Raw genomic sequence first — 24,820 nt, 5'->3', positions numbered from 1 at the left:
ATTTCCCAAAGCTACGAGAGGCGTGAACAGAATTTGCATGGAATCTGATTGAAGTCAACCAAATGTCCCGAGCTGAAAATCTCCTCTGGCTGTCCATCCTGTTTACAGACACACACTCCTGAACTCCTCTCACGTTATGTAGATCTGTTTGTATTTACTTATTTTACTACTAAGTGTGTCAGGAAGTCTGAGGTGAGCTTCTGACTTTAAATGAAGCTTTTCCAGTCCTATTAATCACCATTGAGTGGGTGGAATAAGTGAGACGTTTAGACATGTAGCAAGACACTTGAACGGACTTAAGTCCACATAACTTCATAATGACGTCATCAAAATCAAGATTAAATGTTTACAATAAATGTGTCTATAGCTTCAGGAATCATAACCAGACATGCCTGTGAGTACATGATCAGTAGAGCAGAGTTCACTACAGCATACAAACAAGTTTTTTGTATCTTGTTTGTGGTTTGAAATGTACAACCCAATGTACCTTTAAGCTATAATTAGAGTACAATAGTGACATCAATATGATTAATGTCCGATCTCAGTCTAAATAGTGTCTCAGACCAGTAACCTGTTCTTCCTGATCTGAGCACTAACTTTTCCTAATGACTCATTAAACAGCAACTGAATATTACCTAAAGATAAAACATGCTTGATATATGATGCCAGGTGAAGACATTTGGAAGGCAGCAGCATTTGGTTGGCTTTTTATTGTATAGCCTCAAACTTGTTTTACCTGCATCCACATTCATTAATATTCAGTTGTAGTACACACAACTTCCCGTGTGTACATCAGTGGTCGGAACAAAACAAGTGATGAATTGGTAGAATAACAGAGTAACATCTTCTGTAGTAGTTGTGTGCCAGTATATACACACACACACACACACACACACACACACACACACACACACACACACACACACACACACACACTCAATTGCTAGTATATTAGGTACACCGAGATACAACCAATACAACAGTCCTGCAATAAACCCTTGGAAGGTTATCATTGTCATCTCTTTGATCAACTCGAGGATCATTTGAGGATGGAGCTGTTGAACTGGATCGTGTTATACTCACAAAGTGTCTCTAATAATTTGTCCACCACATTCATATCAATGAGGATAGGCAAAATAACAGAAGCTCCTCTCTGTATAATAAAATGCAGTTCAACAGCACAACAGAGTGCATCCTCCAAAATGATCAAAAGGTTTAATCAACGGCGCTCTAAAACAAAACAACGGAACATTATGAAGGTCTATATTACAGGACTATATTAGACTGCATTAGGTTTAGCTAACTAAAACACGTGCAACTGAATGTATATACATAGAATATGCAATACTATCTGGATTTTTTAGTTTCTGATATGAAGGAACTGTGTGTCAATTTGACTGCATTCCTCCAACCACCTTGCTCCCTCTGCTGGTGACATTTCTAAAAGTCTCCACTGTAAAAACAATTGCAACTTCAGAGGAATAAACATCTTAAGGCAGTGATTAAAAAATGAAATGCACATACCAAGTTAGTAGATTTCTGTGTGATTGTAAATACTTGAAGAACCAGACACCAGAGCAGACGTGCTTTTCAGTACATTTTACTTGTTTTGTAACATGAATCCACGGCTTTATCTGAAGAGCCTTTTGGGATGTTTTGTCAGTGGAACCTGAGATCAAAAAAACTCCATGTAGGGAGTACTTAACTAGTATATTTTAGATTTGTGACGTGTAAGTTCCCATTCTCTAAGAAAAGAAAAAAAAAAAACATAATACAAAAAAAAAAACATTCCTAAAACACAAACAAAGATCCATAAACAAAACAATGAACAGTGTTGAGGTTCAGCCTTTTGTCTCTACAGGAATGAGGTGAGGTGGCGAAAAGAAACACCACTCCCTGATGGAGAAAGAAGATAACAGTTGGTGCCATTTTAGAGCCACAGATGAGGGGACAGGTCACACACTCCTGGAGTGCTGGGGGGGGGGGGGGGGGGGGGGGGGGGTGAGGCGAGGCGAGGGTACATGTAGAAGGAAAGAAAACTGAAAGTACACATCCTAAAATAAGAGTAAAAGTGAGAAAACACTTTATATTTATATGTGCAACAGTGATAAAAGGCACAATAGCACAGTGTGTCATGCTTTACTAGTTTCCCTTAAATTAGCATCAGCGGTTAAGTGAGTCAGAGGTTTTCAGACTTTCAGTCTGTGCACACTTGTTTCAACCAGACATTGTAGCTTAATGTGCTAAATGTGATGTGTGGAGAGGGGCGGACCAACGTTAGAGGACTGCATCAGTGAAAGTCAGTCAGAGATATAAAAATATCAAACGTCTTCGTGTGTTGCCGATATCATATAGTCATTAAATGCCTATACTGCCACAATGAATCATCAGGTTTATGCATTAGTATGCCCTTTGATCATCCATGCAACTATTTGACCTACATACATATTCTATTACTTTGAAAAAGAAAGAAACATTTTATTTTGTATGTATCCTCGTGCTTGATATTTTTTCTTTAATAGATTCCAAAATAAATAAGGGAGCAATATACTGCGTGTCCCTTTTCTGGGTAGATTCTTAACCCTTTGTGCTGATCTTGAACCTCAGACCATGTAATACTTGTTTTAGCTAACCTTGTCTTATCGATGCTCCTGCTGCCTCGAGAGGTATTTTGAATTGTTCTACACACGGAAGCAACATCAAAGGAAAGAAAACCTTTAAATAAGGATGACTAATGTCTTCCCAATTACTTTGGCATTCTTAAATCACAAAGAGTAAATGACTACCTTGTGAACAGACCTAATGACCTTTCCAACAATGTAAGCAGATCATCTGGAACCTTTTCCACTTTGATCAGGTGGCAGAACTGAATGTGTAATAAAATACATTTTCAAGTCTCCTGACAAGTCAATAACTGCAAAGATTCAAGGTGGCAGTGTAAACAGACACTAGAGGTGTCAGTGTTGGAGGAATCTACACAATATCCTGCTTTGATTACATTTCTGTAGCACAACTGGAGTCTGGCCCCCCACACAACATATCAATAATGCTACAGGCATAGACTTGGAATCTGGAAGCAGTGTTGCACACACTAATTTATTGGGCAAACCATGTTGATGGATTTAGAGCCAAACAGACAACACTGCTTTTGTTCAAATCTACACACTACTTGAGTAAATACTTTCACATCTAATAAAACTACTAAAAAAAATGGGAGAAATAAAAAGGAATAAAATATGAATAAAAGATAAAAATGTAATAAAAAGAGTAATAATGTTTTTGGTTTTGTACATTAGGGAGTTAGTGAACTTTGTTGGGTGCAGCCCTTTGTTAGCAACTACAATATATGTTGAGCGATGGTAGTAATTACCTATGACGCTGTTTTCAAAGTGTAAGTCGCATGTAGCTTGAAGCAGTCAGTCAAAACACTCATTTCATTTTCATCTGGCAAAATTTCAATATGCTCCATTAAGATCTGCAGTTTTATTTTCATTCCTTTTCTGAGGCAAATTACATGAGCATCGATCGCCAAGAGCCCAAATGTAAAGATTGCATTTTTACAAATCTATAGTTTTGTGGGGAAAACTAATTGGGACAAACCCAAATAAGATTTCCCCCTCCCAAAGCTTACGCCGAGCCAAAATGACACGCACTCTTCCCATCTCCTCAAACCATTTCCGCCTACACAATCTCAAAACTGTACTTCAAGCTAAATATTTCAACCAAAAGCTCTGAGACACACTTCAAACTGAGACGAGGGTGGAGAAAAGGTGGAGGAGAGCTGAGTGAGAGACGGAGAAAGAAGACGGTATTGGCTTTGAGTGTCTAGGTCCTTCCTGCAAAGGGTGGGCGTATCTGGGGGTGGGGTGAGAGGGAGGATGTCTGGTTCAAGGTTATGGCGATACATAGTAAGGGCAGGGCGGCGGCGCTGCGGTGGCCCCTGCGGAAGTTGACCTCAATGAGCGATGAGGGCCCCGGCAGCGTAACTCACGGAGCTGTCCTGCCAGTTCCTGCACTCACTTGATTGGGCGTAGTTCAGGAAAGAGAAGTTCATTTCTAAACCAGACTTCCTCAGCTCAGCCACAGCCTGCAAAACAGCAACATCAGCACTTAGTCAGGCACAAAGGATACAGTGTCTCATTCTCACAACAACCAACCAACAAACCAATTAGTTTGTTGTTGTGTTCTCTGTTTTATATATTTAGATAGGGATCCTCTATAGAGAGTCAGCTGGAAACATATAATTGGGTATTTTTTATGTTGCCACAGTTGTCATTTCTGCCAACAAATCAGCAGTTAGAGGCTAGAAATTAGAATCTCCTTTATTTGACCTCTGTCTGAAATCAAGTTGTATTTGTTGTATCAAAAAGTAGAGTTTTGGGCTCTAAATTAACAATATGAACTACATGTGGTAGGATGGAAAACTTGGCGTACAGGCGTGTCAATTGAACCCCCATCAAAATGCCTACATAATGTTAAATAACGATAAACCTGACGAGGCTCTTCTTCTGTGGTACTTACATTTAGAAGCACTCCAATCGGGTGCCGCCCACAGATGGTGTTGCGGTACTTCTTCAAGTAGTTGGTGAAAGACATGGGATCCAGAGTTTCTATAATGCCCATCCCCTTCACAAGCAGAGAAAAAAAGTAATGTTTCGATTTGTTTTGTTTCTCAATATAATTATGTTGGTTGATAAATACTGAATGATTTTTTTTTTATCTATACAAAGGCAGTAAATTATGTATGCTGTGTGTTCAAGAAAACAAGCTTAGTTATCACAAGAAAAGAAACTTCATGATCACAAGACAACAAAAGAGAAATCTATATCCATATCCTCTCTGATCTTCTGTATTATAACTTCCTGAAACATGGTGTATTTAAATAGTCACATTAAGAGCACATGAAATATTGTAAATGACTATGATTATGAGACTGGCACTTGTGACAAATGTCTAATTAACATGTGTGCTGTTCATGATCCAAATCTTTCTTTCCACATTGTATTCCACAAGCGATCTCAATTTTTAATCATATATTTCTCAGTGGTTACCATTTTATCAAGATGCTCGATAGACCGGTAGATCTCCCCTTGAGATTCATCATAGTATGTGTAGCGGAACCGTTGACCTTCAAAAGAGAAATAATGTTATAGTTTATTGACCTTCCAGCATCGTCACATGTTCATAAAGGCAACAGTCATTAAAGGTTCAGTGTGTAAGATACTGCCAGAATTTAAACTTAAAACATTAAAACAAACATTATCAACAGTATGTGAAGCGGTAACAATGTTGACGTAATGTATTGTAGACGTATCTAATGAAATCAGCATGCCAACTGACTAGTTCCGCTCTATCCAGTCTGTAATACCACTTAGTCCTCTAGGGGTGATAGTGAGACACTGTAGCTCGAGTCTGCCTCAGACCAGAGGGAGAAGAAGTATAGGCTGCAAACTCCCTGTTGCTGCCGTTACACCGGTCCAGCAGCCCGCTGTGACTGTCGGTGCTGGGGCTTGTTCTGGCTGAGTCTTTTGGGCTGCCAACTGAGGCTCCGTCTGACGGAGGCGGGTGCAGAGCGCCGACTCGGCCGACCTCTCCCCTCCCCCGGCGGGCTGCTCTCCTGGCTGCGCAGCCACCAAGAAGATGAGACGAATATGCGGCTGTTTCCTAATTTTTGTCACTTTGGACTTAGTCCAACAAACAAACTAACGTAACATTACACAGACTACAACCCCGGTTAACATTAGTGCCCCAGTAAACAGATAGATAAGCACAGTCGTGATTATATATAGCAGTGTTTTCTGATCGGCTCTCAGAGTTTCAGCAGTTTGGTCGACTTTTGGTATTCTTGTCCACTGACCGACTGACTGACAAGCATTACACAGGAGTAAACCCACAATATAAAGAATACAATAAATATGACAAACTACTACAACTAAAATATGAACATTAGAGATTGTATGGACCCAGTGTATACATTGAAATACTGCCCCCCATTTGTTTGTGGCTTGGAATTACACGTTGAACCTTTAAAAACACAGAATTATTTTGTTTGATGTTCAAATATCTGACGTCAATATTAACTAGGCCGCAACATTTAAAATAGACTTAGATATACAAAGAGACCCCAATTTAAAATTGCATTTATCTAAGCTAAAAACTAATATCTCTTATCCCAAGTCCAAACATAGAATCCACTAATGAAATGGACATCAGATACAGACATTTCACAGGTATGACATTTAGACCGAATTAATCTTCAGATAACAAATTATACTTTTAATGGTAGAATACACTCATAGAATGAGAATGTGATTTTCAGTGCTTTAATTTGTCTGTACCTACCCCAGTGGCAGAAGTCGGATGAGATAATGAAAAGGTTGGAAGGGTCTGCCAGGTACTTGCTGAGCAGCTTCCCATATTCCTGCTCCTTGGATTCACTCAGGGCACCCACAAGCACAGGCACGATGCTAAACTCGTCTTTGTGGCTGCAACATCACATTATTAAATTAAAAACTTGAGTACAATAACTGCACCTCACTGTCAAAAGTTCTGTCCCATGGGCATGGGTGGAAATAAAATCTGCATTAATGGTTTTATTTTCTAAAAGAGCATCCATCATTGAAAACTAATGGGAAACTGCCAACCTACTGGTGAGTTGCACCTTTGTACCCTATTGTATTTACAACACCTACGTTACGTCAACCCTGCAGGTTTTAGTTAATTTGCTTGGTTCACTTCATACTACCTGATCCCTGCTTTTCTGAACCAGAAAAAATGCCTCCAACTCCTGCCAAACCTAACAGAAGGCTTTATCAATTATGCAAATCACACTTTCCATGTGTCCCTAAAACAACGTGATTCTGGTTTCCAGTGTGTAAAGAACGGCAATAAAAAGAATGAGCAGAACTACACATTCCTGCCAATGGTCTCACATTATTTCCACTGATCTACACGTGACTATAACATGACAAAATATGCTGCAATGTGCAGGGAAGAAGACTGCAAGCAAGTTAACATGGATGTAAACAATGCAGGATATGCAGTACTTTTAAAAAATCGGCTTTGCAAACACGACAGCGTATTAGGGCCATTGTAGGCAAGAAATAAATAAAAATGACGGAGCCACTAAACCACATGTACATTTTACCACAAATTCTGAGAAACGACTCACAAAGTTATGGATAAAAAAAAACTTGAATATTCTCAGTCATAAATTTGTGAGAAAAAACCCTGAACTTAACAACATAATTTCTGTCAAATGTTGTATTTGTACTATGTTGTTTATCCTGTACACATGACATCTATTGCACGTCTGTCCGTCCTGGGAGAGGGATCCCTCCTCAGTTGCTCTCCCTGAGGTTTCTTCCATTTTTCACCCTTTAATTATGGGGTTTCTTTTAGGAAGTTTTTCCTTGTGCGATGCGAGGGTCTAAGGACAGAGGGTGTCGTATCCGGTTCAGTCTGTAAAGCACACTGAGACAAATGTATAATTTGTGATATTGGGCTATATAAATAAATTTGATTTGAACTTCTGAGATTAAAGTCACAAATCTATGAGGAAAAGAAATCTGGAAAATAGTGTTCACTTTGAAAGGTTTGATTAACCTCATCACACCACAGACGCATGCCGGTTAACAGGGAATGGTACACGCACACGTTAGTGAGGAGGTGCAACAGTGTAGAACATGTGATATCCTTGGATCTGTCTATTGTAGTTGCTGTCACCTCATCCAAAACAGTATGTTTTCTTCTGAAAATTCCAAATTCACAGCAATGTCTCTTTAAAGTCTCCTTAATTATTATTATTTTTATCTACAAAGGCCCTAATACACCGTCGTATTGCAATTGTTTTATGAGGAAGGAAATGCATTCAACACATTTGTTAGAGCTCAAGGAGACACACAATGTGTTTTGGTGAGAAACACTGAATGTAAACATTTTGTTCACAGGGCAACTTTAAGAAAAAGCTTCAATCCACGAGACCCTTTTCTCTGTCCGTTTATAATGTTGACTCTTTAGTTTCAATGAATGCCTCTCCTATGTGCATTACCTCTCCATGGCTTTAGCAGTGTAAGGCAAGTGCATTTCAATACTGTGCTCATCTTCATCTGTCTGCAGACTCATCCGCTCAAACAACCCAGTTTTCCAGAGGTCAGCATAAACTGTAAAACAGAGGTGAGTTTCACTTTAATTTGTGCATGTTATGATGACCATGTCTAGTGATTAAGTCATTTTTGGAGCCGCACACTCATTTAAACTACCGTAGGTATCCTCCTGATAAGTCTCTAGTTGAGAAAAACCTCATCATTTACAAAGCCTTTATCTTAATAGTGAGGGAACTGTCTGGTCCATGGTGGATGATTAAAAGTGTATCACCTCCCAAGATGGCTTGAGGTCTGCGCATTGGAGCTCCCGCAACGCTGGACTACATTCTACACTTAACAAACCTAAACTGCAATGTTACTACCTCACATGACCTATAAAGTTCCTTCCTGAATAATAAACCTGTTAGCATGTGTTAACATCTGAGATTGAACGACAAACACGCACACAAAAAAAGTCACAATCACAATGTCATGAGTGAAAACAGTGAATACCCTTCTGGTCGATTCTCAGGTCATAGAGAGGTGTTCTATAGATCTCTGCAGGTGACAGGGCACAGCGGGAGAGGGGCACATGGTGTGAAGGTCCCAGGATGAACACCCTACGACTGAAGGGCAACAGGATTTTATCTTACTCACTCTATTCACAAAAGGCACACCACCAGCACACTACTATCTAAACTAACATCTGTTCTATCTGTGGGGGGAAATTTAAGATAATACAAAGACTTTTCTTATGCAAGCAATAGATATGAAAACTGAATGACTTACGTAACAGAGGGATCAACCTGCTTGTAGGCATGTGCTGCACAAGCACCACAGTAGGTATACCCTGCATGCCTGCAAATAAAAACATGTCAAATTAGAAGAAGGCATCCCAGATTCCTTTTGACAGATTGTATTCGAAGTGTGCTTACGGCGCTATGATGGCTCTAGCAGGTCTGATCGTGGACTCTGCTTTGGACAGCCAGCCTTCGAGTTGTGCGTTCAGCTGGGATCCTGAAAAGGGAGAATTAACAAGAAAAAAATAAATTCAGATCACTGGATTAAAGAGACCAGCTCTAAATATATTTCTTTTAAAAGACTAAGAATGACATCGCAGGCTAGCACCAAAAACACAAATGGTCTACAATGTAAATAGGATTTAATAGACAAAGCCAAGCTAAAAGCATAGCTCACTAAAAATTAAGGTAATATGTCACAGTAATAATCCCTGAGGGGATTTAATTTAATCTTGTCAATAAGTGTTATGTTATTTTGGGTGAGAAATGTAGATCAACTGGAATGATAAACTGGACGTTTTAAGTAAACACTCAACCTTTCACCGTCAAAGAGCCTACCATACTGTGTTCTGTTTCAGGATAAGCAATAAAGCTATGGTACATTTTGAACTCGCCTAACTGTCTAAACTGGAACTGCCTGTGTAACTACACAAACTACCAGTCTTAGTCTTTACCAGTGCCCAGAGCTGTTGTGTCAACATCAATCAATCATAGCTGACTAATTTATATAATTAAGTCTGCAGGAAAAACAAACAAGTATAATTAGTTTTGTAAAAACGAACAAGAACATGGTGATCAGGGCAGATTAACGTTAGTTCTGCCTTTCAGATGTATTTTATGGACATAGTATTGTTTATATGCAATACAAACATCGTTAGTGTATGTTCTGTCGAAAACAGTTATTACAAACAATGAAGTAAGGCAAGCTTAAAATAGATAAACATGCAGGCTTTGGAGTTTGAATAACAAGAAACTAGCAGGTAGCTAGTGAAATGGAGGAAGGGGTGCAACATGAACTTTACATTTTCTTACTGCCCTTCCCAGTCCTTTGTTTCATGGCAGCGAGTGTTTCTGCCCCTAATCTAAGCGAGTCAGAGACCAACCAGACCACAAAATACCAGCAGTTTAACTTAAAATGTTGCTGGCAAGCTGTTTCGGGGAATGTCTTATTTTAACCGGATAGCAGCTAGGCCAGGAAGTTCTGCAATATTAGCCAAGTTAGCTACTATTATGTCAAAAAGATTGTATTGCTTGTCAGAAATGCTGATGTGTCTGTTTGTTTTGGAAGATTTCCATCGACGGTCCGAGGAGGAGAATTGCTGAATAGGCTCAAACCAACCATGCACCAAACGGGATAACAAGAGATGAGGCAGTCACTAGAAGCTAATGTTAGCTAGTCGACTTTTAATCAACTGGATTAGCGTTATAACCCTAAATGTTAGCAGTCACCGTCTGCTGTGACAAGCCATTAATTCGATAGTTTATGATCTCGAGATAATGAAGGTTAAGCAAAATAAAAAGCCAACTAAACCAATAAAACAGACTAACTTGACAAAAAAAAAAAAACAGCTAGCTAGCATGCAGCTTGCTAACACAGACGGTGCTATGTTGACAGTTACCCGAGGCAGAGTACCAGCTCCCGGCGTGACTTGCTTCTCTGCACACCACTCGGTTCGACATCTTGGTTCCCAAGCCGCCTATCTTGGTTTGCTTAACTTTTGTCAGGCGAAAAAAATGAAAATTGCAGGAGCCGGTGTCAGCCAACCAAGAGGAAAAATAATGCCAGCTAGTTGACTTGCTTGTAAAGACAAAGGGCAGTTCGACTGGAAAGACCGCTAGCTGGCTAACAAGCTCAGTTTTCCGTCAGCTGGCCGTTGTGTTGTTACCGGTTAATAAGTTAGCCGGAGAAAGCAGCTAACGTCAGTTCTTTTAGACAGTCTGGCGTTATTATCATGCAAATTTGGAAAGGCACAAAATACAAAATCTTTGTAATGTGCAAATATCGTACAGCCAGTAAAGCAATGACAAATATGGCAGCTGTCACAGTCAGAATCAGAGGATTACTGGTTTGTCTGTCGAGCCAGGTAAGGGGCGTCTCTGTAAGTGTTATGACGGTGACGTCAGAGTCTTTTGATTGGTTACTTGATTAGACACCAGAGAGTGATTGGTGGAAAAGATTATGTCTGATGATAAAAATGGGAATCAAAAAATGTATCTCTGAAAATGGTTGTTTGGTATTACCATAAAGATGATGCAATTTATTTTGTATTGAATAACAAGACTCTGCCTAACTAAACCCTTGTTTTCTGTATTTAGACCTTGTGTGCAATCATCTCAGTGTTTTAAGACAGTTGAAAAGTGCAAAGAGTTTCTCATCCAAGAACACATTTACTGTTTATCATATGCCTTGACTTTTGTAATTGGGTATCTTTGCAATACAATAAGTTGAACTAATATGTAGGATGGGAAAGGCCCATTTTACAATGTGTCATATCATTTTGTATAGAAACACATTTCTATATATTCATATAATTATGTAAATTATTAATTGGGGTTTGATTATTCAAAGCAAATCTGTTCCAGAACGTTTAGATGTTTTGAGGGTTATTCCAGACCACTATTTTGTGGGCATGGCTGAGTTATAAAAAATATTAAACATTTCAAAAGCCTTCAAACAAACTAATAAGGCCCAATTTGTAATGATCGCCTGTACCTCATGCAATCAACGATATACTGCATACTGCATTGCTCCACTCTGATGTGAATCTGAATTTATTAAGAAAAGTGATCTCAACAAGCAAATACATACAACAAAATACAATTTTCAATCCTGTAAATCATTCAAATTACTTCACAGAGATTTGACATTGGCCATAACAGTATTCAACAATGATGACAACAAAACTGTATTAACATCAAGCATTCTTCTTTAAAACATTTGCTGGGAGGCCAAGCAGGACTGGTCAATATCGTCCCTAGTTTAGAATAAACTAATATTTCTTTTGTTTTACTTATTTTTGCATGGAAATATTTAAATCTAGATATATAAGAAAAGATGTTACCTATGTAATGAATGTCATGTATATGGTTTCAAATACTTGCTTATTTTACCTTCTTTGTTTACTATTTACTTTATGTAATATTTGCCATATAATTACTTTTATTTTAGTGATTTGATTGGTTTAGAAATATTTAGTGGTTGAGAAATATTCAAGTGATTTAATGATGTAAAGAGGTTTAAAATAACATTAATAAATTGAAATATATCTACTCTTCTAGCCCTTATTATTTGCATCTGTATTTATTGATATTCTGATTGTAAATTCATTATTTAATAATCCAGAATATGATTGGGATGTCTTTTGAGCACAGGTACAGGTGAGTTGGTGAATAGGGATATGAAATTAACTAAAATAAAGCATAGAGAACAACATTTTAAGAGGTGTGGTTAAGGCTACTAGAGATTATTTTCAGATTATATTTTTAGAATTAAAATAATTTCATTATTTGTGGCCTATTACAGTTTTTTGCAATTGCCAAGACACAAAAACCGGTACGTGTGGCACAATTATTGAAACCATTTACTCAAGTATCATCTAATGACCAGATATGCTAAACCAGAAGTGCAGAACCTTTTTCATGTCAAGGGCCATTTTATTTTCTACAACATCCTTCGAGGGCCATACTAATTATTGAACTCATAACCTCTGCAAAAATGTTTTGAGACACAGACCATTCATTTCACTTTTCTTTTATGCTAAATGCAACTTTTTTATCCATGTATCTTTCTGTTTTATCAGAAATCAACAATCCTTTATTAGTCCCACAACGGGGAAATGTATCTTGTCACAGCAAAATAACATATGAAGTAAAAAGGCAGTACACAATAATTAATAATAAATAGAATAAAAAATAATATAAGTACCAAGTGGTTGATAGAAAATAAAGTGAATATTGCACATGGCAGTGATAATTGCACAGCAGTGGTGGAATAGTCTGTTCTTGGTGTGGTGGTCTACCTCTCTATCTTTCCATGTCTGTATATTCCGCTCTGCAGAGAGCTGCTTGTTGGGCCAAACTCCGCCGAAGAGCGTTAACTTTATCCAAACACACTCGTCCTTTCAGCTCGTGCAGTTTGACATGTTTCGTGTTTCACCGCAAGCCTGTCCACACAAACTAGGCACACAGGCCTTTTACTTCCTCAAAGAAATAATCGTTCGTCCATTTCTCCTGGAAAGTGCGACATTCTGCATCCACCTCTCTGTTTTACACTCTCCATGTTGCGTTCACTGATGTTAATGACCGTCTTGCTTAATATTGAAGTTTTTTGACATGACGTGACCACGTGATGGCACGTTCCGCTTGTGTTGTGTTCAAGGACCCTGACCGTGGCCATGAAAAACAGTCAATTGCCCTTCTAATGCTGTCTAGATTTTTATTTTTTTCTTGTTGATTTTTTTGCGTGTGTTTATGAATGACCTCGAGGGCCGGATCAAATGGACTCGCGGGCCGTTCCCCACCCCTGTGCTAAACCATAAGCACATTGTCTCCTTTAAACTAAATGTGATGTTCCAAAACACACTTTATTCACACTCATTATTCAAAACCAAACTGTGTGTTGTTTGCCAAACTCTGCCATTGAAATACCACACTCAATTATCAATCACGTGCACACAGAATGCACGTTAAAACACATTTAACCAATAAGATCACTTAGAAATCAGAGCTTGAGCTTCCAATGCGTTATTTTTATATTTATATTCTACATGGGGTAAAACAAAACGGTTTTGTCTCCAATTAATTAGAATCTTGATAGTTAGGCTATAATCGGTGCTAAATGCTCAAAAGAGTAATGTGTGTAAGGCTTAAATTAGTTAATTGAAATACTGTCAATTAGTTGATTAATAAACAAGACATTTGAGTCAAGTTAAGGTATTGATTGTCATATGCACAGACAGTTAAAGACAAGTTTCATTGTACATTGAAATGTATCTAAACCTCAGATACAAACAGATAATGATGAATCACTTGGCATTTCTACAAGGGTACAAGGAAGAACGTCTAACTATGAAAGCCCGCTTAGACCATGCTGGGAAAGTGGCAAAGCAAAGTGTTACGTTTGGGTGGCAAGTAAAATGGAAAAATAAATGGGATTAAATGAGAAAAGATACAGTGCCACAGTACCTTACCCAGTGACTCCCACATGGTTACTTCCCCCTGTATTGAAAGATGGTGGCTGACCTTGCAAAGTGAGTGTGTCCAGTTTTGGATAGACCTATTTGACAAACTGAGAGAAGATGGCTACTTCTCAGACAACCTCTTGGACAAGTCCCTGATTCTGCTTTCTTCAAACAATACAGGTAGATGACACTATGAAATAAAGAGTCTGTTGAATGAGTTGAATATTTTTTTTAAGCCACAAATTAATGTGTAAAAAATTAACTTCCTGCGTGAGAATGAATAAGTCATTGTTTCTGGTTGGCAAAAACAATAATGTGGGTATTCAGAGTTGTCCAGTATAATAATTTGCATGACAAAATAATCTAAAAGCCCCTTGTTATTTACAGGTTTATCCACATTTGTATAGCTTTAAAGATATAACATTAGTTGCACAGCTGCAGTACATTATACAGTTAGTAATATGATTGTGCCAACCTACCATATTATAACTAGAAGATAAATCTCACATATATAACAAACCACGACTTGACAAAGTCAGTATTCACCAATGCCCAATATTTGTTGACTGAATATTATTTGCCTCCTGGGAAGAACTTAATGAGGTTGTATTGACTTAGAACAACCACAGAGTCCGCCAAGTCCATAACTAACGATCACCCCATGGACGTCCCTCCATATTGCTGCAGTCCCTCATCTGTACGGAGGCAGAGAGTGTTTGCACTCTGTGGACCTGGAGAATGTTCACTTCTGCCTTGACACGCGTAATGTGTTTGAAACCATTAACCTGTACATGGATCTAGCTGATGAACTAGATCTAGATCATTAACTTTCCTGGGCTAGTGTCACAATTTATATTTCATATTATTGTTATATTAGTTTCCGGTTTCCTGTTAAATTCCAGGTAAAATTGAAATAAACAAACTGATTGCAATTGTCAGAATTATAATATGCTTTAACCTGTGATGAATGAAAATATAAGTGTGGCTGTTTGAGATCAAAGATGTACCAAATAATTTCAGTTATTTCTAACAAAATAAATGGACACAAACAAAGTAATGTGTTGCCCTTAGATTGGCTTTGTGTAAGAACTGGGTAAAAATGAAAAATCCACACGTTTTACCTAAAGAACATAAAAAAAGACTAAATATACCACATACAATACATTTCTGACATCGTTTTCAAAATACATTTGGGCATAATGGAAAAGTTATTCTTCATTTAAAAATATATCAGCCTGAGAGTCTCTTTATGTTTGGTAACAAAGATTAGTCTTTTTATTTGCATTTTCACAAAATTGTAACTTTACTTCTTAGGTTTAACAAAAAAAAAACATTTCAAATTTTTCTGAACACAAAAATTAGCTAACTGAATAAAAATAAATAAGACTGCCTCATACTGGAAGGTCTTTTTTCACAACTTATTGTGCTTTTAGAAAACTGAGCAACATAATTATGTAGTAAACCTGATAAAAACACATTAAAAAAAGTGTAAAAACATAAACATTTGTATTATCAGAACCATTGTTTCCAGCATGTGTGGCAGTTTAGCCTCGGCCAAATGGAGACATTTGAAGCAATTTCTTTCCTCAGTGAAGCAAAGCACATCACATTTCTGACAGAGGTTGGTGGTCGCATTGACTTTCCAGAATTTGCGACGACCCCGCTTGTCACATTTCACAGGCCAGTGTGCAACCTGGTCCGCGCGAACATCATCTGGAACTCCAGCACGAACCCTCTTGGGAGGTGTGAATGCAGAAGAATAAGGCTAGTTGCGATCTCTGCCTGGAAGCTCCTTTGTTTCATTGGCTTGTGGTTACCAAGTAGTTTACGATCATGGCGGTAGATCAGCCTAGCATTATGGTTTGCCAGATCAGATTTTTCTTGGTCCACACCTTCAAAATCTGAACGACAAGATTCAAATCACTCGCTCGGACACATACTTGAGAAAGATGTCCGCAGGATCACTCACTTCTTCCCTTTTTGCCAGCCAAATGTGATTATTCGGCCTACACTTTCCCATTCTTGTTTACCAAAATCATGACGTAGGTATGGCACTTTGAAGCCATTTCCCATAGTGCACTGTTCATAAAAGTCATTCCAAAACTCTGACACTATATCTAACACCTCCATCATCCACAGCCTTTACAAGCGTTCCATCAGGAAGAATAGCTTGGAAGTGAGTCATTCTCTTTGACATTTTCCTCCGAAAACACTTGAATAGGTTCTCTGAGAATCAGTCCACAATGAAGAACAATAATTTTCTTCACTCTTACTCTCTGAGTGGCTTGTTTCTGCCACACATCCATGGAGGGAGGCATGGATGATTCCAAAGACAGCTCCATAGAGAGGCAAGGTGTCAAGACTGGAGTACTCCATCTGAGAGATGCTTTCTGTGTGGAAAGTCACAATGCCACTATCCTCTAAAGCACCAACATGAAGCAATGTTTCATGTTCTGGCAAACTAGACGCATCAGTGGAGTTGACTGTGGTGTAAATGGAAACACTGTCACTGCTTGCATTTGCAGAAATTGTGCCATTTCCAAGAAAAATGACATCTGAAGTATTTATCTCCACAGTGTCTGTTGTAGATGTGTCTGCAGACAAGTGATAAATATTAAAGGTTCGTCATGTATCTTTTCACCTTCTTGAGCAGTTGCATCACTATAGTCTTCCACCAGATTTATGTCACAGGCAATGTCTCTCGTCTTGGTTGTTAAATAGAAATGTAAGAGGTAATTTTGTCTTTTCATTCAGTTCCCTGACTGTGATATTATCATCTAATGAATGCTACTGAAAGTCTGTTAAATCAATGTCAAAATTAAGTAAGGTTCCCCTCTGCATTTTTTCCATCTGGAAAAAACAAGTGCACAGCCTTTTTAATAAGGTTCTGTTTTTACACTCTTTATTCCTCCACGGTTTTTGGAGTGTACCTGCACAAATTCCCCTTCTCTGAAATGCATCCATCCATCCAATTAAAATTTTCCTTTGATTCTTCTGAGCACTCTTTGGAGGGGTTTGATGCGCTCTCTCAGACACATGATCATCTTTGTTTCTTGAGAGCTTTCCTTTAAGTCGCTCAAAAAGCTTTGACTTGCGGCTGCTGGGTTCTTTTTTCTTCTGTCGGTATCCAAAAACAGCCAGTCGATCACCATAGGATGGCAGATACTCTTTCAGCTGGTCACATGTCATGAGATGTACAACACTGGAATCAATCTAAAATTAAGAAATATTATAAGATTTTTTTTTAGGTCAAGTGAATAAAATCACTACAACAAAAAAACAGCATATATATTATTTACAAAGCTCTTCCAAACTTTAGGGTTTATTAAAGTTTATTTGTAAAATGTAAAAATTAAGCATTTCCTTTATAAACTACCTTCTCCTGCTCCATTCGCTGTATGTCTTCCTCAGGCACATGCGGTGACCTTAAATAATCACAGAGCTCATCCATCTTGTGAGAGTTCAAAAAGCCTCTGCACCGCTGTTGAATAAAATTAAAGCTTGAATAATTCAAATCTAAACAGTTGATTTTTAGAAAACCTTTTTTACTTGTTTTCATTTTATTATATTTATTAATCATATTCAGCATGTATATTATTAATCTTTTAATACTTAAAATAGGACTCTGTAGCCCTGGGATATGACAAATCCAATCCTTTAAAGTGGTTAAGGAGAAATGTTCACTCCTTTGGATTTTATTGTAAGGCAGCTTATGACATCACTGAACACTGAACACCTGCAGTGACTAGTTTATTATAACATGTTTGGCTGGATGTTGAGTCAATCATCAATAAGCTTCATGTTCAACATTCAGGGTTTTAAAATGCTATTTTTATTAGGAATGAAAAGTCGTTGAATATGCCATGAGCATGTTTATTTTAATTAATACAAACCTTTCATTGTACATTGATAAATCTCAAACATCTTGTTGCATGCAAACAACTAAATTAGAGGTGTATTGTAGCTGATATAACACTTACTGGCTCTTAATTTAAGAGCTATGCGGAGGCTGACACAGCCGCCTCCGAGAAACATGAAGCAACTCACCGCAGCAGTAGGCCTGCTTACACTGTTTCCATTAGTGGCGTGAACCACAACACTATTATACACATATTATAGTTTATAACAGGTATTGTCAAAGCTTCACGAACAGCATTGTTGTAGTTTAGCTGCAGAGACTGATAAATTAACGTTACACTTATGCTATATGTAACATCTAACATTTACAAAAGTCACCTGTAATAGTTACCTTATTTAGGACTGCCTGTCATTGGCATGGTGGGGTCAACGAGGTGATGAAGGACCTTTGAAGACAGCGCCTTCACGTATGCGCTCTTCTTATCTCAGAGTTTCGACTTTTATGACTTTTTTATTTCATAATTATGACTTTTTTAAATCTCATAATTATGAAGTTATATCTCATAATTTCTACTTTCTTTATCTCGTAATTATGACTTTCCACGGGGATATACTGTATATGTTTTAACTGGCGGAAATAGGCTTCCATTCTAATGAGTCCAAATGGAAGTTCTGCTCTTTGTTTTTGCGGAACTAGCTCGGGGACACATATCAAGGGGGCACACGGGGAAGCAGAAGCTAGCTAGTGTTGGAAATGTTTGTATAGTAATGAAACCTAAGCTACATTGACATATGTGGCAAAATTATTGTTTTTTTTAAACATAAGACTTCGGATGTAACAGATTATAAATGCTATTTTTGACTGCCCTCTTTTAAAAGTAGCTAACTCTGATATACAACTGAAAAGAAGGAGACGGTGACGTGAGAGTAATGTCGGCCAAAACAATGGCAAGTAAAAGCAAAGACAGCGGGGAAGTCATTAAAAACTGCCACAAGCAGGCCTTCGAGTATGTATCAAAGGCATTGAGGATCGACGAAGATGATGCAGGTTAGTTCATTGTGTTTTATATTTCTCATCGGAAGTGTGGCGTGTTGACAGCCAGTAATAAACAACTCCCTGTGATAACAGGAGCAAAAGAGGAGGCTGTACAGTGGTACAAGAGGGGGATTTCTGAGCTTGAAAGGGGTATTGCAGTAGAGATCACGGTACAAGGTATGTGGGAAACAAACCTAACATCTGGATGTACTGTAGGCCTACACGATATTCAGAGTTGACATGCTTTTAGCCTTATACTCCATGTGTTTTAGCAGGAGAGCAATATGACAGATCAAAGAGACTTCAAGATAAAATGGTCACCAATCTCAACATGGCAAACGATCGGCTCGCTCTCTTAGGTAAGATTCATCGTGGCTTTTGGATATCCTAAAGTCTAGACTCACTAGTTTCAGCTGTTGCTGAAGATAATTTGCTGTTCTTGTTTCACAGAGGCAACAATGGCATCTAAAAGGAGGAGTGATCCACAGAAGACCTCAAATCATGCTCTTCCACAACCAAAGCCTGTGCCTAAAAGCCAGCCTGCAGTGCGAGGCAACATCAGGCCCTCCACTGTTGTTCGACCCCCATCCAGACCCACTGATTCAAAGGTCATTTTAAAATTACATTTAGTTGTGAGTTATTTCAAATTGTCTGATTCTGATGAAGTGTGTAATGTGAGTTCCTGCTCAGGTGACTCCACGAGTGGGAAAAACTCTAAATGGAAAATCTACAGCTGTAAAACAGCCCCCAAAGAGGGATATGAAAAACTTCAAGAATGTGGACAGCAAACTGGCCAACCTGATCATGAATGAAATTATTGACAGGTATTTAGAAGCATGCTATTATAACACATATATGTTAAATCAATGGTTTAATCCTGCTTTCATCATCTCAGAAACATTTCAAGGATTAGACCTTTTCTTTCTACCAAAAATCTGTAAACCGCTATCCACGCCTTCATAACCAGTCGATTGCACTGCTGTAATTCTGTGCTGGCATCAGTTAAAAATCCAGCTCATCCAAAACTCTCCAGGATTTTGACTCGGGCTAGGAAACATGATCAGATTTCTCACCGATCCTGGCTTCCTAACACTGGCTTCCTTTTGCTCCTAAATTTCTGTCAGGATATTATTGATTACTTACAAAGCTCTGAAAGGCCTCGTCGCAAGTTATCAGATCTTCTATTGCCCTAATGTCCCTTCCTGCACCCAGAGATCCTCGGATGCGTTGTTCCTTGTTTTTCCAAGGTTTAGATTCATACACAAAGGGTACAGAGCCTTTGCACTCAGGGCTCGTAGACTTAAGAATGACCTGCCAGAGAAGATCAGAGGTGCAAACTCTAATTGCTTAAAACTTAAATTGCTTTTTTTCGGTGGTTTAATTTTTATTTTATGACATTTTCGTTTATTTTTATGACGTTTTATTTAGTTTTTATTGTCTCTGTGTTTTAAATGTGTTCTGCTGTTATTGTAAAGCACTTTGTAACTGTGTTGAAATGTGCTATGTAAATAGTTTTTTTTTATTATTATATAACACCTGTAAATTAGGGTTAGGGTTAGGTGTTGGTGGAAAGCAAATAAAAATAAAAACTTTCTCTGCAGTTAAAGTAGCTTTCTGTGTTCTTTGCAGTGGAGCAGCTGTATCCTTTGAAGACATTGCGGGTCAGGACCTGGCCAAGCAAGCACTCCAGGAGATTGTCATCCTCCCTGCCTTAAGACCAGAGGTGGTCACTTATAAACATTTAGTCTCTGCTCACTATATTTCAAAATGTTCAGATTTAAATTGAACTTAACTCATTTAATTTTCACATTTTGCCATTCAGCTCTTTACTGGCCTGAGATCGCCGGCGCGTGGTTTGCTTTTATTTGGCCCGCCTGGAAATGGGAAAACCATGCTGGTAAGTTGAGTGTTCTTACCAACACCGCAAACATTCAGATAAAACTGTGTTTTTATAAGTTGCATGTAGCTGTTATGATAGTCCTGTCTCATTATTATCAGTTGTATCACAGTCTTTGCTTCCTCTTACAAGGCCAAAGCAGTGGCAGCAGAGTCAAAAGCCACATTCTTCAACATCAGCGCTGCCAGTCTGACCTCTAAATATGTAAGAAAACTCTTTCTGTCTGGAATAGGTCTACACACTACACTACATTTGGCTTAGGATTAATTTTTTTAACCTTTCTTGTCATTCCCAACACAGGTGGGAGAGGGCGAGAAGCTTGTACGAGCACTGTTTGCAGTTGCCAGAGAATTGCAGCCGTCTGTCATCTTTATCGGTTTGTATTACTCTATTTATTAACTGTTTGTGCCCCAAATACCCTCCAATTGCAGCTAATAAATAAACCTCATTTTGTTTTTCACTCAGATGAAATTGACAGCTTGCTCTGTGAAAGGAGGGAGGGAGAACACGAAGCCTCTCGTCGATTAAAAACCGAGTTCCTCATTGAGTTTGATGGGGTAAGAGCGGCCGCTGCAATGTGATCATGAACCGGCTCCAGAGTGCTTCATGTCCCCGTTACCTCAGACAGCTCGGTGTTATTTTCATGACGGTTATTGGTTTCAGGTGCAGTCACGGAGGGGACGACAGGGTGCTCGTAATGGGAGCGACCAACAGGCCTCAAGAACTCGATGAAGCAGTACTGAGGTACACGATGCAAATCCACATGCTGCACAATTAATCTGTATTTCTTTTTGTTTTAAGCTCAACAATTTTCCACTTTTGTTAATCTTACAGACGCTTCGCAAAAAGGATTTATGTGGCATTGCCGGATGTGGAGGTATTTGCATTGGAACCATTGTCACAGTTTATTACTATGGTCAGTGTCGTTGTTAGCTTTGAAATGATGCAAGTTCATTGAGTAAGGATGTAACTCTCGTCCCTCCAGACAAGATTGATGCTGATGAAAAACCTTTTGGGAAAGCATGGGAATCCACTGAGCAAAACTGAGCTGTCATATCTAGCAAAGTGAGTTTCATATTTGCATAACCATACAGCCTTTACTGCCTTATTTTTGTGTGTATAAATGCATTAATTCCTGGGCTTGTGACTTGATAGAGCGAGTGCAGGATATTCAGGAAGTGATCTCACGTCATTAGCCAAAGATGCTGCGCTCGGGCCGATTAGAGGTAAGACCTCCTCCTCGCATTATGGTACGGATTGTGTATATTTTAGCCTGACGAGTTAAATCGGCTTCTTTTATATGTGAAAATCTTCTCTTGCAGAGTTGGGGCCAGACCAAGTCCGAAGTGTGGCCGCTAGTGAGGTAATACTGTTAAACTACTTACAATACTACAGGTATTTTCTTTCTTAAGTGTCATTATGTAACAGTATTTAAGTGTATAGTAATGCTCTATTGTTTGTATCCACAGATGCGTAACATCAAGATTAAAGACTTTGAGGATTCCCTGAAGCGCGTTAAGCCCAGTGTTAGCCCAGGGACTCTCAATATGTATACCAAATGGAACAAAGATTTTGGAGACACAACAGCTCTTTGAACTTGATTCTGAGTTTCCACTTGAAAAAGAACTGTTAATAAAATAACAGTTGAGTCCTCTACGGGTATAATACGTCATAAATGAACTTAAAAACTTGGAGCACTTTTGTAGGTTTGGTAAATCTATAATGTATAAATATTACAACATTTGGAAACATTTCCTGTTTTATGGGAAGGGTTTGCTTGCAAGTTTTTTAAAGAGTTTCTTTACTGTATAATTACACTCCTAAAACACTGTCTTGCTAGTACTTGAAATTTCATAATTTATTCTTAAGAATCCCCTGCAAATACAAATTATCTTTCTCTTGCCTCAAGAGGGCAGCAAGTTTCTGTAAATCCTGACATCCACATCCATTAGTTACCCGATGTGTTGACATGTTGATGGTATTGATCACCAAGTGCTCTATGTACGAGTGCAAGAGTGATAACAGTTGGGGAGAAGATTCACCAAATGGGTGCATTTGTATTATATAAAAGGTTTTTTCCATTTGCACTTATAATTTGTAGATACAAAAACAAATTGATTGTATTTGAAAGTAGGAGACCTAATGAATCAGAAAGTTATGACAGTTAAAAACGATTTAATTAAGCAGGACTTTAATGGCTTCCTACTTTCCTCTTGCATCAATAAATACATTCATGAAAGTTTCTCCAGCTTTATGTTATCCTTTTTCTTTTCTTCTTTAAATCGGATTGTGTTTACCTTTTTTTTTAAAAAAAGAAAAAAAATTCATGTATCGATAAATATTCTCTTTAAAGATCTATCCCTTCTTCCCCCAAAAGAGCAAACATGTCACTCCCTTTTTAAAAATGTTTTGTCTGTAGGTAGATGGTGCTGCTGCCCTGTCTCCACCTGTTACGTGACTCCTTCCTGTGTTCACACTGCATCTAGCATTAGCCAATATTCTGCCTGCAACCACAGATGTGTGGAATGCAGTAAATTGCTATTAATGAAAATAAACTGTGTTCTGCTGTGTTGACTGTCAGGTTGAGTGATAGATTGGATTAAATTTGTAGTTTGGGGTATGGAAGATTGTTACACTTGTAGGAGCATCTGCTTGTCGTGTTCATGTACTTGCATGTACGTGCTTCGGAGGAAAGCTCACAGTGTTGATAAGCGAAGCTACATTATGCAGCTCTGGTCAAGACCCCATCACAAACCGCCATCTAATAAGAAGGCTGCAGCTCGGACGGGTCACCAGCTGGCATGGCTTAGTAAATGCTTGTGGTCAGTCATAGAGCTTTTATTTCAGTGCACTCCAAACTCTTCTAATGAAAAACTAAACTTCAATCCCACCTCTCTCCCAAAGGCCCTTCCTATGGTCAGCTGGGGGTGTTGCCTGTGGTTTGTGCGGCCGCCAGCTGCATCATCTGCTCCTGCAGATGTTTACAGACTATGCAAATGCAAACTATTTATTTGATTAATAAAAGGTCATCGTCCAAGTTTTTTTATTTCCAAACCATGAGAAGAAATTAAAAATAATTGCTCAAGATGCAAAATACTTGCTCCCGGAGCTGCAACCACACCGACTACTCTCTTTCCCTCGGGGAGAGATGTTAGCTGGAGTGTGTTTTTTAAACTTGTCATGACTGAAGAGCTTCTTTCACGATGCCAGAAGTGGAATGGAGAGTGTTAGGGCTTGGGATTTAGTCATCACCTTTTTTCCTCTGTTTGCTCTTCAACTGAGCATCCTGCACAGTAAACAAATGGTCTTTATGACGGACTAGTTGCAAGAACATTACATGTCAGGATATAAAATAAAAGCCTGCAGGTAGTAAAATGAGTTTATCACCTCATATCAACATTCTTACAAGCTGTTACTGTTAAAATAACCTGTAATTACAGTAGAGAGCAATTATCATACGTTCACGACAAGCTTTAAATTTTCAAGCTGACAGAAGACAGAGCATTATGGAGGTGCTTTTAAACCTCGGAGATGATTGACAGCTTCCCTTTTTGGTTGCGTGTCAGAGGCCCGCACCTCCACAGTGGCTCATTGATGCTTTGACCATGACATCCACTCAAGGGAAAACAGAATAGGTGATCATTTGATACCTCCAGTGAAATAGCCCACCCTGTAGAGAGTAGAATAATAGTCAACACAGTGAGGACCTCTGACTGACTGAGCAAACAGTGAGAGTGTTTCTTCAAGTGGCCCATTATGAAAACAGCATGTGGATGGGAGAGCTTTGTTATAGTGAATGCATGTGTCTCACTTCAAGGCTGCTGGGATCTTTGAGATTATGGAGGTATTATTATAAACCTGACATAAATTGTCGATCGTCCTGCCTTACAGTATTAGATGGTGAAAGACACAGTGCACTGACTGTGTGCAGCAGCATGTCGGAGAATGAGTGAGCAAGTCTATTT

The 24,820-nt window shown here is 38.6% G+C and overlaps 2 protein-coding genes across 2 annotated transcripts; one reads left to right on the top strand and one right to left on the bottom strand.

Moving 5' to 3' along the window:
- Positions 1 to 1,584: 1,584 nt before the first annotated feature.
- On the bottom strand, positions 1,585 to 10,970 carry memo1 (mediator of cell motility 1). Its single transcript, XM_029449805.1, has 9 exons — positions 10,504 to 10,970; positions 9,020 to 9,101; positions 8,874 to 8,942; positions 8,598 to 8,710; positions 8,051 to 8,162; positions 6,343 to 6,485; positions 5,052 to 5,128; positions 4,522 to 4,626; positions 1,585 to 4,087 (listed from the first exon to the last, which is right to left on the bottom strand). Exons 1-9 carry the CDS (start codon positions 10,562 to 10,564, stop codon positions 3,956 to 3,958), a joined length of 894 nt encoding a protein of 297 aa, XP_029305665.1. The 5' UTR covers positions 10,565 to 10,970; the 3' UTR covers positions 1,585 to 3,955.
- Positions 10,971 to 18,599: 7,629 nt separating this feature from the next.
- LOC115020450 (spastin-like) lies at positions 18,600 to 23,099 on the top strand. Its single transcript, XM_029450497.1, has 16 exons — positions 18,600 to 18,970; positions 19,052 to 19,135; positions 19,234 to 19,317; positions 19,409 to 19,566; positions 19,649 to 19,782; positions 20,588 to 20,681; positions 20,781 to 20,855; positions 20,988 to 21,059; positions 21,156 to 21,231; positions 21,321 to 21,432; positions 21,525 to 21,599; positions 21,690 to 21,732; positions 21,841 to 21,920; positions 22,011 to 22,081; positions 22,178 to 22,218; positions 22,325 to 23,099. Exons 1-16 carry the CDS (start codon positions 18,853 to 18,855, stop codon positions 22,448 to 22,450), a joined length of 1,443 nt encoding a protein of 480 aa, XP_029306357.1. The 5' UTR covers positions 18,600 to 18,852; the 3' UTR covers positions 22,451 to 23,099.
- The last annotated feature ends 1,721 nt before the right edge of the window (positions 23,100 to 24,820 follow it).

Source organism: Cottoperca gobio, chromosome 15 (genome assembly GCF_900634415.1).
Source record: "Cottoperca gobio chromosome 15, fCotGob3.1, whole genome shotgun sequence".
NCBI classification, from domain to species: Eukaryota; Metazoa; Chordata; class Actinopteri; order Perciformes; family Bovichtidae; genus Cottoperca; species Cottoperca gobio.
This window is presented reverse-complemented; position numbering and strand designations above follow the sequence as displayed.